Source organism: Crinia signifera, chromosome 4, assembly GCF_055691185.1.
Source record: "Crinia signifera chromosome 4, ASM5569118v1, whole genome shotgun sequence".
NCBI classification, from domain to species: domain Eukaryota; kingdom Metazoa; phylum Chordata; class Amphibia; order Anura; family Myobatrachidae; genus Crinia; species Crinia signifera.
In genome coordinates, this window is record NC_139220.1 from 236,745,490 (window position 1) to 236,762,921 (window position 17,432).

General features: G+C 43.3%; 1 protein-coding gene across 1 annotated transcript in view; it reads left to right on the forward strand.

Moving 5' to 3' along the window:
* The window catches only part of TMC3 (transmembrane channel like 3), an 81,788-nt gene extending 64,702 nt beyond the window's left edge, over window positions 1-17,086 (forward strand). The window contains exons 21-22 of the mRNA XM_083180214.1: window positions 1,788-2,046; window positions 15,275-17,086. Coding sequence (XP_083036340.1) covers window positions 1,788-2,046; window positions 15,275-16,109 — 1,094 coding nt within the window. The 3' untranslated portion in view covers window positions 16,110-17,086. The remainder of the gene's footprint in view (window positions 1-1,787; window positions 2,047-15,274) is intronic.
* Window positions 17,087-17,432: the final 346 nt, after the last annotated feature.

Genomic DNA, 17,432 nt, shown 5'->3' on the forward strand with positions numbered 1-17,432 from the left:
GTTTCCCACATTTCACCCAAAGCACTTATCTCTCAGTAGTTCTGATTTGGACCATACTGTTATGGTTTGTGTCACCAGAAAGAGATGGAGTGGTGTGGGCATAGTTGAACAGATATGGGGTATAACAAATTTGATGAGTTTGGGAGGTATTCAAAGGGGGTAATTTTACTAAGATGGGAATTCTACTGAAACGGCATGTTGCACATAGCAACCAATCAGATTCTAATTATTTAGCACCTTCTATCTAGAAGATAATAGATAGAATCTGATTGGTTGCCCATAACAACATCCAATCTTCAATGGAACGCCCATCTTAGTAACTTTACACAAAAATGTCTGATAACTGGGGCGTTTCAACTGACCACATGGAATACTGTTGAAAATGGCCCACCCAAAATGGCCAATGCAGTAGAGGAGATAAATGTAAAAGTTAGCCATACTGCGAGGCATATTAAAGTGTTAGGTGCATAACTGTGGGGGATAATAAGGTGTCCTGGGAAGTAGTACTGTATGGGACATAAGATTCATGGGCATTACTGTGTATGACTTAATATGGTGCATGGGACATTACTGTGCAGAACAAAATATGGTGCAAAAAGCATTACTGGGTATGGCTTAACCCCTTGAGTGGTATGGCCGGAAATTTTCCGGGCTCAGCTGCGTTGCCGCAGCGGGCTGTCCCGGGCATATCACTAATATAGAATAGGTGTGCGCCAGTGGTGTCCAGTTGTGCACCACTGGCGCAGCACCTCTAGATCCCTCCCCCCCTTCCAGTCGCCCCCCCCCATCACCTTCGCTCCGGCGATCGGAGCTCCATTGACCCGCCAGCCAGCCGTCACTCATTTTACAGTGACGTTAGCGGCAGGCTCGGGTATGGTAGGCAAGGCACGGGGGGACTCGGGAGCACTCAGGCACCCAAATCCTCCCGAGCTGCCGCGAACATCCCCCAGCCTGCCGCCGACGTCACTGCTGAATGTGACAGGCGGCTTAGGCAGGGGGGACAGCGGCAGCACTGCAGGGAAGCTCTGGCGTACTAACGCCGGAGCGGAGGTGAGGCGGGGCTTACAGCTTTATGTGGTGGGTTTTGCTGGGGCAGGACAAACCTGCCCTGATAGGTTTGTCCTGCCCCAGCAAAACCCACCACTCAAGGGGTTAATATGGTGCAAATGGGATTACTGTGTTGAGCATATTATGGTGCAAGGGGCATTACTGTGTATGTGCCGAGAAAAAATATATCAAGTATCTGATGGAGCGCTTATTGTTGAGCTGCTTTGCCAAGCTGCGGTACAATGGGACGGGGAGTCAATCCTGTACAAGAATAAACAAATAAAAATAAAAAAGAATAAACTAACAATTTAATGTGATTTCATGTAATGTAATATAAAATTAGATATAAAACAATAATGCAACATGACCATTCTAATCCGTTGTTACGCAGTCACGCGCATCTTTTAATAATTTGTTGTATTATTGTTTTATATCTAATTTTATACTATATTACATTACATTATATTACATTAAATTGTGTGTTTATTAAATCTATTACGTTGTCACAAAGAGTCACCCCCATTTTTATTTGCATTACTGTGTATAGCTTAATATGGTTAATAACGTTTCACAGCAATGTGGGTCTGACTTGGGCGATCATGGGGAAGGCTTATTCGTGTCATAATTCTGTTCCTTCAAATGTTGCAAGGTATGGTGTAAGTGATGTTCTCACTTTAGTAAGCTTGTTACTTTTCTGATGTGTCATTGATTGTGTATATAACTACAATTTGTTATCTCAGCTCGATTCCAGAATACGGACGGCCATGATAAAAAGCGTGAACAAGACAGTGACATCATCAGCCCAGAATCATCCCTACAGTCTTCTACACCAAGAAAGAATGGTAGTGTTGTGAACTTTGAGTCCCCAGCCAGCAAACACAGTAGAATACAAACTATCTCGCAGTCTGCTCCGCGTGCGGTAGTTCAAACGTCTAATGTAACCCTGAGCCCTTCCGTGTCTAGGGTAAAACAACAGAGGTCAGAGCACCTTTCAAACAGGTACAGTTCATTTAAAAATAATACTATACGTTAATAGGTAAATATTTTTATTTAAGTAGATTTACTTTCACTAAATTTAATATTACATTCCTATAATAATGACAACAATATTTTTCATTATTATTCTTTCTTTATATGGTGCCACAAGAGTTCCTTAGCATCTAACAAAGGGGGTCATTCAGACCTGATCATAGGTCATGAAGTGGTATGGCAGACAACTATCGATAGGCTGCGTATACGGGCGGCCGGTAGTACGCATGCACTAGGCCATCCTGCGATGAAACAGGAAATATATACATATAAGAGCGCTGCCAGTCACAAACAACTGATCTAACAAATGAAGAAACTATATATAATAAAAAATGGTTTTATTTTCCTCCAAATAGTTTTGTGATGAAAGCCTGCTACATTGTTTTGATTGCTGTCCCGTTTCACAAGGTGATTGACAGGAAGTAGGCATCTGGGGGTGGTAACCGGTTGCTTCATGGCAGTGCCAAGAACAAAGCTAGGCGTGGCAGAAACCCAGGGATGCTGCGGTGGTGGGGCGGCATTTACCTGATCAATGGGCTCTGAAATCTCCCAGCCCAGCAATCAGGTCTGAATTACCCCCAAATGCAAGTCATATTCTTCCAAACAACGCATTTCAGAGTGAGATACTCCTTCCTCAGGATTCACCCTGCATTACATATGCACTTTTATCTCTGTTCATTTTGTACTTGTAATTGACTTGAATTTTTAACATTGCTGAGTCAATCTCAACCCAAAAATAAATCATCTTAAATTATGTCCGACTTTATAGAGCTGTTTTGTGTCCGACTTTCTAACTGACTCCATTACATCCACTGAGTTGTATGTTTAAAGGTGCCCATACACTAGGCTCAAAACTAATTTGGAAATTTGGGGTATCCCTTTTAACTGTCGGAGACAGGAAAGGGCACCCTTAGGGGCACAGTGAGCTGAACTGCTTTGCTCAGTAGCAGCTGCAATGATATCAGGTGTGTCAAACCTGTAGAAAGATAGTCATGAAAGAAACAAAATTATGCAGCGCTAAATAATAAGACTGTTGGATTGACTTTGCAGGTTTTTTTATATATTTAAAATAAAATCACAGTTTAACCCCTTCCTGACACAGCCAGTTTTTGCCTTCCTGACAGAGCCCTTTTTTTCAAATCTGACATGTATCACTTAAGTGGGGATAACTTTTTTTTGCTTTTACTTATCCCAGTGATTTTGAGATTGTTTTCTCGTGACACATTGTACTTCAAATTAGTGGTAAATTTGGGTCGATACAGTCTGTGTTTTTTTGTGAAAAATACCAAAATGTCGTAAAAAAATGGAAAATTTAGCAATTTGCAAAATGTTAAATTTTCTGCTTGTGAGACAAATAATCATACCACTCAAAATAGTTAATAACTAACATAGACCATATGTCTACTTTATGTTTCCATCATTATTTCAACTTCCTTTTAATTTTTTTGGACACTAGGAGGCTTAAAATATGAATAGCAAATTCTCAAATTTTCAAGAAAATTTCAAACACTGATTTTTTTAGGGACCAGTTCAGTTCTGATGTGACTTTGAGGGACTTGTATGTGAGACACCCCCATAAATGATGCCATTTCAAAAACTGCACCCCTCACAGTATTCAAAACAGCATTTTGGAAGTTTGTTAACCCTTTAGGTGTTTCACAGGAATTAAAACAAAGTGTAGGTGAAATTTCAAAATATCATTTTTTTTGCAGATTTGCAATTTTAATACATTTTTCTAAGGAACACAGTAGATTTTACTAGAGAAATGTGACTAAAAATTGATTCCCCCAATTCTTTTGTTTTCATAAATATCCTATATGTGGCCCTAGTGTGCACGTTGACCAAACCACAGGCTTCATAATAGAAGGAGCACCTACTTGATTTTGGAGCCTCCTTTTTATGAGCTTATTTTTTAGGCACCATGTAGGTTTCTAGGCACCATAAGATGCTAAAAGTTAGGAACCCCCCCACAAGTGACCCCATTTTGCAAACTACACCCCTCAGGGAATTCATCTAGGGGTATAATGTACATTTCAAACCTCCAGGGGTTTCACCAATTGTGGTACAACTGGGCAGTGAAAATGAAAAATTAAATTTTTTACACAAAAATGCAGTTCTGGCTCAAAATTTTTCATTTTCACAAGGAATGAAGGAGACAAAGCACCCCAAAATCTGTGCTCCAATTTCTCCCGAGTACGGCAATGCCTCACATGTGACCAAAAAATACCATTTGGGTGCATGGCAGGACTCAGAAGGGAAGGAGTGATTTTTGTATTTTGCAGCTCAGATTCTGGTGGAATTTTGGTGGGTGCTATGTCGCATTAGCAAGACCCCCAAAGCACCAATACAGTGGAAGCCCCCCACAAGTGACCCCATTTTGCAAACTACACCCCTCAGGGAATTCATCTAGGGGTATAGTGTACATTTCAAACCCCCAGGGGTTTCACCAATTTTGATACAACTGGGCTGTGCAAATGAAAAATTACATTTTTTTACACAAAAATGCAGTTCTGGCTCAAAATTTTTCATTTTCACAAGGAATGAAGGAGACAAAGCACCCCAAAATCTGTGCCCCAATTTCTCCCGAGTACGGCAATGCCTCACATGTGACCAAAAAATACCATTTGGGTGCATGGCAGGACTCAGAAGGGAAGGAGTGATTTTTGTATTTTGCAGCTCAGATTCTGGTGGAATTTTGGTGGGTGCTATGTCGCATTAGCAAGACCCCCAAAGCACCAATACAGTGGAAGCCCCCCACAAGTGACCCCATTTTGCAAACTACACCCCTCAGGGAATTCATCTAGGGGTATAATGTACATTTCAAACCCCCCGGGGTTTCACCAATTGTGGTACAACTGGGCAGTGAAAATGAAAAATTAAATTTTTTACACAAAAATGCAGTTCTGGCTCAAAATTTTTCATTTTCTCAAGGAATGAAGGAGACAAAGCACCCCAAAATCTGTGCCCCAATTTCTCCCGAGTACGGCAATGCCTCACATGTGACCAAAAAATACCATTTGGGTGCATGGCAGGACTCAGAAGGGAAGGAGTGATTTTTGTATTTTGCAGCTCAGATTCTGGTGGAATTTTGGTGGGTGCTATGTCGCATTAGCAAGACCCCCAAAGCACCAATACAGTGGAAGCCCCCCACAAGTGACCCCATTTTGCAAACTACACCCCTCAGGGAATTCATCTAGGGGTATAGTGTACATTTCAAACCCCCAGGGGTTTCACCAATTTTGATACAACTGGGCTGTGCAAATGAAAAATTACATTTTTTTACACAAAAATGCAGTTCTGGCTCAAATTTTTTCATTTTCACAAGGAATGAAGGAGACAAAGCACCCCAAAATCTGTGCCCCAATTTCTCCCGAGTACGGCAATGCCTCAGATGTGACCAAAAAATACCATTTGGGTGCATGGCAGGACTCAGAAGGGAAGGAGTGAATTTTGTATTTTGCAGCTCAGATTCTGGTGGAATTTTGGTGGGTGCTATGTCGCATTAGCAAGACCCCCAAAGCACCAATACAGTGGAAGCCCCCCACAAGTGACCCCATTTTGCAAACTACACCCCTCTGGGAATTCATCTAGGGGTATAATGTACATTTCAAACCCCCAGGGGTTTCACCAATTGTGGTACAACTGGGCAGTGAAAATGAAAAATTAAATTTTTTACACAAAAATGCAGTTCTGGCTCAAAATTTTTCATTTTCACAAGGAATGAAGGAGACAAAGCACCCCAAAATCTGTGCCCCAATTTCTCCCGAGTACGGCAATGCCTCACATGTGACCAAAAAATACCATTTGGGTGCATGGCAGGACTCAGAAGGGAAGGAGTGATTTTTGTATTTTGCAGCTCAGATTCTGGTGGAATTTTGGTGGGTGCTATGTCGCATTAGCAAGACCCCCAAAGCACCAATACAGTGGAAGCCCCCCACAAGTGACCCCATTTTGCAAACTACACCCCTCAGGGAATTCATCTAGGGGTATAGTGTACATTTCAAACCCCCAGGGGTTTCACCAATTTTGATACAACTGGGCTGTGCAAATGAAAAATTACATTTTTTTACACAAAAATGCAGTTCTGGCTCAAATTTTTTTCATTTTCACAAGGAATGAAGGAGACAAAGCACCCCAAAATCTGTGCTCCAATTTCTCCCGAGTACGGCAATGCCTCACATGTGACCAAAAAATACCATTTGGGTGCATGGCAGGACTCAGAAGGGAAGGAGTGATTTTTGTATTTTGCAGCTCAGATTCTGGTGGAATTTTGGTGGGTGCTATGTCGCATTAGCAAGACCCCCAAAGCACCAATACAGTGGAAGCCCCCCACAAGTGACCCCATTTTGCAAACTACACCCCTCAGGGAATTCATCTAGGGGTATAATGTACATTTCAAACCCCCCGGGGTTTCACCAATTGTGGTACAACTGGGCAGTGAAAATGAAAAATTAAATTTTTTACACAAAAATGCAGTTCTGGCTCAAAATTTTTCATTTTCTCAAGGAATGAAGGAGACAAAGCACCCCAAAATCTGTGCCCCAATTTCTCCCGAGTACGGCAATGCCTCACATGTGACCAAAAAATACCATTTGGGTGCATGGCAGGACTCAGAAGGGAAGGAGTGATTTTTGTATTTTGCAGCTCAGATTCTGGTGGAATTTTGGTGGGTGCTATGTCGCATTAGCAAGACCCCCAAAGCACCAATACAGTGGAAGCCCCCCACAAGTGACCCCATTTTGCAAACTACACCCCTCAGGGAATTCATCTAGGGGTATAGTGTACATTTCAAACCCCCAGGGGTTTCACCAATTTTGATACAACTGGGCTGTGCAAATGAAAAATTACATTTTTTTACACAAAAATGCAGTTCTGGCTCAAATTTTTTCATTTTCACAAGGAATGAAGGAGACAAAGCACCCCAAAATCTGTGCCCCAATTTCTCCCGAGTACGGCAATGCCTCAGATGTGACCAAAAAATACCATTTGGGTGCATGGCAGGACTCAGAAGGGAAGGAGTGAATTTTGTATTTTGCAGCTCAGATTCTGGTGGAATTTTGGTGGGTGCTATGTCGCATTAGCAAGACCCCCAAAGCACCAATACAGTGGAAGCCCCCCACAAGTGACCCCATTTTGCAAACTACACCCCTCTGGGAATTCATCTAGGGGTATAATGTACATTTCAAACCCCCAGGGGTTTCACCAATTGTGGTACAACTGGGCAGTGAAAATGAAAAATTAAATTTTTTACACAAAAATGCAGTTCTGGCTCAAAATTTTTCATTTTCACAAGGAATGAAGGAGACAAAGCACCCCAAAATCTGTGCCCCAATTTCTCCCGAGTACGGCAATGCCTCACATGTGACCAAAAAATACCATTTGGGTGCATGGCAGGACTCAGAAGGGAAGGAGTGATTTTTGTATTTTGCAGCTCAGATTCTGGTGGAATTTTGGTGGGTGCTATGTCGCATTAGCAAGACCCCCAAAGCACCAATACAGTGGAAGCCCCCCACAAGTGACCCCATTTTGCAAACTACACCCCTCAGGGAATTCATCTAGGGGTATAGTGTACATTTCAAACCCCCAGGGGTTTCACCAATTTTGATACAACTGGGCTGTGCAAATGAAAAATTACATTTTTTTACACAAAAATGCAGTTCTGGCTCAAATTTTTTCATTTTCACAAGGAATGAAGGAGACAAAGCACCCCAAAATCTGTGCCCCAATTTCTCCCGAGTACGGCAATGCCTCACATGTGACCAAAAAATACCATTTGGGTGCATGGCAGGACTCAGAAGGGAAGGAGTGATTTTTGTATTTTGCAGCTCAGATTCTGGTGGAATTTTGGTGGGTGCTATGTCGCATTAGCAAGACCCCCAAAGCACCAATACAGTGGAAGCCCCCCACAAGTGACCCCATTTTGCAAACTACACCCCTCTGGGAATTCATCTAGGGGTATAATGTACATTTCAATCCCCCAGGGGTTTCACCAATTGTGGTACAACTGGGCAGTGAAAATGAAAAATTAAATTTTTTACACAAAAATGCAGTTCTGGCTCAAAATTTTTCATTTTCACAAGGAATGAAGGAGACAAAGCACCCCAAAATCTGTGCCCCAATTTCTCCCGAGTACGGCAATGCCTCACATGTGACCAAAAAATACCATTTGGGTGCATGGCAGGACTCAGAAGGGAAGGAGTGATTTTTGTATTTTGCAGCTCAGATTCTGGTGGAATTTTGGTGGGTGCTATGTCGCATTAGCAAGACCCCCAAAGCACCAATACAGTGGAAGCCCCCCACAAGTGACCCCATTTTGCAAACTACACCCCTCAGGGAATTCATCTAGGGGTATAGTGTACATTTCAAACCCCCAGGGGTTTCACCAATTTTGATACAACTGGGCTGTGCAAATGAAAAATTACATTTTTTACACAAAAATGCAGTTCTGGCTCAAAATTTTTCATTTTCACAAGGAATGAAGGAGACAAAGCACCCCAAAATCTGTGCCCCAATTTCTCCCGAGTACGGCAATGCTTCATGTGTGACCAAAAAATGGCAGGACTCAGAAGGGAAGGAGTGATATTTGGATTTTGCAGCACAGATTCTGGTGGAATGTTGGTGGGTGCTATGTCGCATTAGCAAGACCCCCAAAGCACCAATACAGTGGAACCCCCCCCACAAGTGACCCCATTTTGCAAACTACACCCCTCAGGGAATTCATCTAGGGGTATAGTGTACATTTCAAACCCCCAGGGGTTTCACCAATTTTGATACAACTGGGCTGTGCAAATGAAAAATTACATTTTTTTACACAAAAATGCAGTTCTGGCTCAAAATTTTTCATTTTCATAAGGTATGAAGGAGAAAAAGCACCCCAAAATCTGTGCCCCAATTTCTCCCGAGTACGGCAATGCTTCATGTGTGACCAAAAAATGGCAGGACTCAGAAGGGAAGGAGTGATATTTGGATTTTGCAGCACAGGTTCTGGTGGAATTTTGGTGGGTGCTATGTTGCATTAGCAAGACCCCCAAAGCACCAATACAGTGGAACCCCCCCACAAGTGACCCCATTTTGCAAACTACACCCCTCAGGGAATTCATCTAGGGGTATAGTGTACATTTCAAACCCCCAGGGGTTTCACCAATTTTGATACAACTGGGCTGTGCAAATGAAAAATTACATTTTTTTACACAAAAATGCAGTTCTGGCTCAAAATTTTTCATTTTCATAAGGTATGAAGGAGAAAAAGTACCCCAAAATCTGTGCCCCAATTTCTCCCGAGTACGGCAATGCCTCACATGTGACCAAAAAATACCAGTTGGGTGCATGGCAGGACTCAGAAGGGAAGGAGTGATTTTTGGATTTTGCGGCTCAGATTCTGGTGGAATGAATGGTGGGTGCTATGTGGCATTAGCAAGACCCCCGAAGCACGGTGAAATGATGAACCTAATAATCCATAGATGTGTGGTATATTTTAAAACACTCCTTTATACATAGGCCGGGTTTGTCGGGGCAAGTGTCACACTGGAAAATAGTTTGCTTTCTTATTCCCTTTTTATAGCAAACTTTGCACCTTTTTTGTGTCCTGACCTTTTTTCCAGTGGAGGGGATTTCATCAGGAAAATGCTGCCCTGGTACAATACGGGGGCCAGTACTAGAAGTACTGGGGCCCTCTGCCTGCTGGTTCCCAAATATTAGGCTCTTTATGACTTCCTCTTGAAAGTGCATAAATGTCCCCCTCTGGCTGGTAGAACGGAATAGCACGTAAGCGTTATACAGTGCCATCTGGATGATATACACGGCCAGCTTCTTGTACCAGATTTTTGTTTTCCGCAGGGCACTGTACGGCTTCAGTACCTGATCTGAAAGATCCACTCCGCCCATGTACTTATTGTAATCCAGGATACAATTAGGTTTGGAGGTGTGGGTACTGGTACCTCGTACAGGGACGGAGGTGGTACTGTCTCCGTGAATTGTTGTCAGTATAAGGACATCCCTCTTGTCCTTATATTTGACCAACAACATATTTTCGGTGGATTGTGCCCTGCTTTCACCCCTTCTCATTACTTGGGCAATGTGCGTTTTTGGGAGGCCTCTTTGGTTCTTGCTCACAGTACCGCAAGCTGCTGTACCTCTTGAACCAAGGGCCTTAAACAGGGGGATGCTAGTGTAAAAGTTATCCACATAGAGGTGATAACGTTTATCCAGGAAGGGGTGCACTAAATCCCAGACAATTTTTCCACTAACACCTACGAGGGAGGGGGGGCATTCTGGCGGTTCAATTCTTGAATCCTTCCCTTCATATACCCTAAACCTGTGAGTGTACCCTGAGGTGCTTTCACACAGCTTATACATTTTTATGCCATACCTTGCCCTCTTACTGGGAAGGTACTGGCGGAATTTAACCCTTCCTTTAAAATGTATAAGGGACTCGTCTATGCAAATGAATTTATCTGCGATGTACATCTCTGGAAATTTGGCACTGAAATGATCAATGACCGGCCTGAGTTTGAATAGCCGGTCAAAGGTGGGATCATCTCTGGGTGGGCACTGTGCATTATCGTTGTAATGCAAAAATTTAAGGATTAACTCAAAACGAGTCCGGGTCATGGCCATACGGTAAAGTGGGGTGCTGTACAGAACATCTGTACTCCAATATTGTCTAATTTCTGGCTTTTTTACTATGCCCATATGAAACACCAGACCCCAAAACGTCATCATCTCTACTGCATCTACAGGGGTCCACCTAGCAAATGATGACGTGGGGTTTTGAGCAATAAACTGCTGGGCATATAAATTAGTTTGGTCCACCATTAAATTTATAAAATCATCAGAGAAAAATAATTTGAAAAAGTCAATTTCTCTGAGACCTGTGGAATCAAATTGGATTCCTGGGATGGCCAAAAACTCAGGAACCTGGGGCTCAAAATTGTCTGGTGGTGGGGTCCATACGAGATCAATTATTGGGGGGGGGGGGTCTCAGCTGCTCTACAGGGGCGTCTTTGAGGGGGTCCCTCATCACTAGAGGAGGAAGAGGAGCTTAAGATGAATCCTTCAAATTCCCCGCTTGCCTCACTGGCTGTGTCAGAGTCAGAGGCAAGCATGGCATATGCCTCCTCCGCTGAATACATTCTTCTGGATGACTGGGATGACATTTGGGATGACATTTGGGATGCCATTTTTATTTTTGTGTTTCTGGTAGTGAAATGTTTCAACACGTGTATAGTGTAGGGGGGGTACAAACTGTATTTCAACCTGGGGGGGTATGTAGTTTGTAGTGTGTATGTAGTGCAGAAAAAAAAAAAAAAAAAAAAGGTCCTGCGCCAAAAATTGAGCACAGATGTTGGTCAGTAACGTCCGTCACTGAACAGCGCTCAAAGGCAACAGGAATTTGATCAAAAAAAAAAAATAGATCAACCCTGTGCCGAAAAAGCTGATCAGTGATGTACGTCACTGATCAGCGCACAGTGGCCACAGGACACCCACAAAATCACAGTGTGTGTAAAAAAAAAAATTAAAAAAAGACCCCACAGCACCCTCAAAAAAAAAAAAAAAAGGTGATCAGTGATGCGACACTGATTACCAGTGAGGGGCAGCAGGTGCACAACCTTTGGTGCAACTGACAGTGCAACTGGCAGCAACTGACAGGTATATATAAAAAAAAAACCCTGCACCCCCAAAAAGTTGCTGATCAGCACAGATATACTGATCAGCACAAAAGGGGGGGTAGCAGACACAAAATATAGCACTCTCTATCACTCTCTGTCACTATCTCTCTCTATCTCTCTATCTCTCACTATCGATCACTATCTATCACTCTATGACACTGCAGCAGCAGCACTGACAGTTATATATATAAAAAAAAAACCTGCAACCCCAAAAAGTTGCTGTTCAGCACAGATATACTGATCAGCACTAAAGGGGGGGTAGCAGACACAAAATATAGCACTCTCTATCACTCTCTGTCACTATCTCTCTCTATCTCTCACTATCTATCACTCTATGACGCAGCAGCAGCACTGCACCCCCAAAAAGTTGCTGATCAGCACAGATATACTGATCAGCACAAAAGGGGGGGTAGCAGACACAAAATATAGCACTCTCTATCACTCTCTGTCACTATCTCTCTCTATCTCTCTATCTCTCACTATCTATCACTATCTATCACTCTATGACACTGCAGCAGCAGCACTGACAGTTATATATATATATATAAAAAAAAACCTGCACCCCCAAAAAGTTGCTGTTCAGCACAGATATACTGATCAGCACAAAAGGGGGGGTAGCAGACACAAAATATAGCACTCTCTATCACTATCTTTCTCTATCTCTCTATCTCTCACTATCACTCTATGACACTGCAGCAGCAGCACTGCACCCCCAAAAAGTTGCTGATCAGTTAATTTATACTAATCAGCACAAAAGGGGGGGCAGCAGTCAGTTGCACACGCAGCACAGCTGTATATATATAAAAAAAAAACCAGCACCCCCAAAAAGTTACTGATCAGCACAGATATACTGATCAGCACAACAGGGGGGGGGGGCAGCAGACACAAAATATAGCACTCTCTGTCACTATTTCTCTCTATCTCTCTCTATCTCTCTCTATCTCTCTCTATCTCTCTATCTATAACTCTATCACACTGCAGCAGCAGCAGCACAACACAGGAAGTCACAAGAAGTCAGATCCAGGAAGCATCCAGCACGCTACAAGCAGTGATCAGGTGATCAGGTAAGTATTTGCAAGGATCAGGTCAGTATATCACGGCAGATAGGCACGGTGACCGCACTGCACGCAATTCCAGACCGGAATGGCGTCTGCAGTGCAGTCACCGTTAGTTTAAATCACCCTCCATGGCTGTGATTGGCCCGTCGGTCCGACGAACCAATCAGGGCCTTTGGGGGCGGGTGGGGTGAGGTGGGGTGACACCAGTGTCACCCTTACACCCCGTGGTGATTGGTGCTGTACTTTACAGCACCAATCACCACCGATCCCTGTGTCACCGGCGAACGTTATTCGCCGGTACACAGAAAACGCTGTAATTGGCTGTTCACATTTGAACAGCCAATCACAGCGATCGCCGACGGGGGGGAGGCATCGCCACCCCCCCTGGGCATGCAGGGACATGTCTGCTGTCAGGGACAGCAGACATGTTTAAACTGTCACCGCGTCTATAGACGCGGTGACAGTTTAAAGCCATGACGTACATTTATGCCATGCATCGGGAAGTACATCCCGGCCATGACGTAAATGTACGTCAAATGTCGGGAAGGGGTTAATAAGCCATAAGGCTACACATATTAATACAATACAATTAAAAAGAATTGAAATGTGCACTGATGTGTGGTATTAAAAGTTATAGCTCTGTCCTTACTGTCCGTTCCTATGTATGCCTGGAGAGATAAATGGACCGACTCTGAGGTTCAGAGTGGATATAATTACTGTCCACCTTGTTGGATTTGTAGGGTAATGGGTCCTGATGGAATGAGGAATTTTCCCTTTGTTGTCCAGAGTCCCTTATTTGTATATCCAATAACAGTGTGGAAAGTACCACTTGGTGTCGGCTAGTGTAGATGATTTTTCCGGTCCGTTCGGGCAGATAAAGGGTTGTGGGGTTTGCTGGAGCTATTGGTCCGCTTTTGCTGGAAGGTAGGTGTCAAACTGACGTGTTTTGCTGTAAAGCTTTTTCAAAGGTAGCATGGAAGCTTTTGAATAAGCTTTACAGCGAAATGCGTTAGTTGGACACATACCTTCCAGCAAAAGCCGAGCAATAGCTCCAGCAAACCCCACAACCCTTTATCTGCCCGAACCAGCCTGGACGGACCGGAAAAATCATGTTATTGGATATACAAATAAGGGACTCTGGACAACAAAGGGAAAATTCCTCTTTCCATCAGGATCCATTACCCTACAAATCCAACAAGGTGGACGGTAATTATATACACTCTGAACCTCAGAGTCGGTCCATTTATCTCTCCAGGCATACATAGGAACGGACAGTAAGGACAGAGGGGATGCGGTCATTTGGTCTACTGCATTATGGTAGACAGTCATTAGGTCGAAACCATTAGGTCGACATGCTAAAAGGTCGACATGACTCTAGGTCGACATGGGAAAAGGTCGACATGATTCTAGTTCAAAAGGTCATTAGTTCGACAGGTCATTAGTTCGACAAGGTCATTAGTTCGACATTGTCTATGTCGACATTCACAAGGTCGACATGGAGTTTTTCACTGTTTTTTGAGCCAACATGTGCCGACAGGCGGTATTTCATGCCCTACCATCCACTAGGGCGTGGTGGGAGAATAAAATAGTGTGCCGAGCGTAGCGAGGCACCGTGCCCGACGCATAGCGAGCGCAGCGAGCGATGCGAGGGAATGCAGTGCACTTTAAACTGTGTCCATGTCGACTGTGTTGACATTCAGGTAAAAAAAACAGTGAAAAACCCCATGTCGACCTTGTGAATGTCGACATAGACAATGTCGAACTAATGACCTTGTCGAACTAATGACCTGTCGAACTAATGACCTTTCGACCTAGAATCATGTCGACCTTTTCCCATGTCGACCTAGAATCATGTCGACCTTTTAGCATGTCGACCTAATGGATTCGACCTAATGACTTTCTACCATAATGCAATAGACCAAATGATCCCAACCCGGACAGAGCTATCACTTTTAATACCACACATCAGTGCACATTTTTCAATTCTTTTTATTGTACTGTATTAATATGTGTAGCCTTATGGCTTATTAAACTGTGATTTTATTTTAAATGTATAAAGAAACCTGCAAAGTCAATCCAACAGTCAGAAGTTTTATTATTTAGCGCTGCATATTTTGTTTCTTTCGAGACTATCAAAACTAATTTGGCCACTTTTTATGCGATTGCAGCGATTAATCACATAAAAAGCATCCAAATTGCATGTATTTAACAGCATGTCCAATACAATGTGTGGTCCTGTGCACATCACACCGCAGCTGGCGAGTCAAAGAGGCTACATTAGCAATCTAGCAGTCCAGGAAAGCTTCAAGATGATGACTGAAATATAGGATACACAAGGTTCTCTGTCTCCACTCATTCCCTATTCCACAATATTGCAACATAGATATGGTCACCATTCCTAAGCATTAATAAGTAGATTTTGTAGTAAAATGTTGACACATACCATATGCATTAATGCTGTTTTGTTTGCAGGCCAGACAGTGTAAAGCTGGGAGGCTCTAATGATGTCTGTAGAACTAAAAGCTACAATCCAGTAGCACAGAAGAAGAAGGTGGAAGATGTGCGATCGGAGCCTTTGTTCAGAAAAGGAGTCAGACATATAACTCCTGAGCATCATGGATCCAGTGCGCCAAGTGTTTCCTCTCACAGGCCACACACAAGATACTTTATTGTTAATGAGCATGAATCTCGCAAGAAACTCATACGTTCAACATCTAGGCTACCTAGACATTTCCGAATGGATGAGTCTGGAGACATAGTGGAGTTATACCCAAGAAACGTCAGGAGATATGTTGTGCAGACTCCACGGAGGTCTTACTCTCCGCACCTCAGCGAGGATGAAGATGAACTGCAGAGAGATGCAATCCGCAGATCAAACCGCCCTCGCTCTCTAACAGATCTCCATCACCCTCCTCGCTTTTACATTGGGGATCGTACAGATAGAAACAGAGATCTAGCCCGAATGCAATATAAGTCTTGGGAGGGGAGTTTCCAGGGTGACGCAGACAAGACACACCAACGCAAAAAATTACACCTGAGAAACTTTGATCTCGATGAGCACTTTGCAGAACGCCACCGGAAAGCGAAGTCAAAGCGCAAATCTGAACCTTGTCTTACTGAGTCTGACTCCATGTCTAATGCATCTAGCAGCGACCAACAAAACAGCAGCACTGACCAATACATCCAGGTTATTCATAACAAAGACAAATACATCAAAGGGAGTGGAAAGCTAACTAAAAAGAAGTCAAAGGCCAGTGTGGACTTAAATGTCTCTCCTCTGAATGACTTAATTTGTTCAAATGTGTAAATACTTTCCATGAAAACTGTCCCCATGCAGAGTAAATAATGATACAATGCCATGCTTGCCTTCTCTTTCAAGCTCCCTGATGGAATATTTCTGATCGAGGTCCAAAGAGGTAATTGTGGGAGGTGGGTCAACGCTACTTTGCATCATCATCATGGGCTGTTCTGCCTCTGTAAAATTAGTGGGGAGGAGGACAGAATCTGAGAGCATCCAAGACATTGTGTGGGAGTGGCATGTACAATACCAGCAAAGCCACTTAATTAGTTCACTAATATAAGAAGTTATAGTGTTCCTGGAGTCCACACACTATGCAGGCAATTCAATTAAACACAATGTTTAATAGTGCCAAGAATGAGTGCATGGAGCCAGTACTGCCATCAGGACTGATAAAATAGGCAGGGCCCCTCTTCCGCTTCATGAACCCCGAGTACATGGTTAGACCTACACATTAGGGTACACATTTGGGTGCGTCATTTTGCATTTTTCTCCAGAAAAATTTGTCCCTCAGTGTGCGGAATGGTATCATTTGGTTCTAATCCCTAATTGTATCCCAATCGTGCCACAAATCACAATGAGTGATGAATATAGTCATCTTTCAGTAAAACAACGGTCTCACTATTGTGCAGTGTATACAGTAGGGAATGCTTAATGAATGGTAGTACAGGGAAATTATTATATTCTTTTGACTTTTGATGGTGTAATATATTATGAGCTTTATTTTGTTATGGCATTAATCTGTAATGTTTATTAATATTACCTAAAATAAACCAAACTAAGAAGCAACCATCCATTGACATGTCCCATATTTAAAGAAATGATCCAACGTAAGGGAAATGCATAGCTCTCAACTTTGTAGTTTGTGGTCATGCATCATAAGGGAGCTGAGAGCATTAAAGAAATGTTGCATTGTTCCTGTCCCATTGCCCTACCTTAAGGACCCCATGAATGGAGCACACACCATGGCAAGTGTGCACAGCACCATTCACCAATGCTCAGCAGTGAATGGGCATACTTCCCTACTTTGCTGCCCCTCCTCCAGGACATGGAGTTAAAGGGCGCGGCCAAGAGGCAAGGTGGATTGCCAGGGAGTGTGGCTCCACAATCATGTCATCATGGCTCCACCCCCCTCACTGGGGAGTGCTAAAGAAAACAAGGCATTGCATAGCGGAGTGGGGCCTCCTGGGAAAGTGGGAGACTTGCTCACCTTCCTGGGGGAAGGGAGGGGCTAGGAGGGCCACCAGATTTTTGGGACTGCGACATACGTAACAACATTCTACGCTCTGAGTGTGCACCTGCATTTTCTTTACCTGCATAGCAGTACCAGTC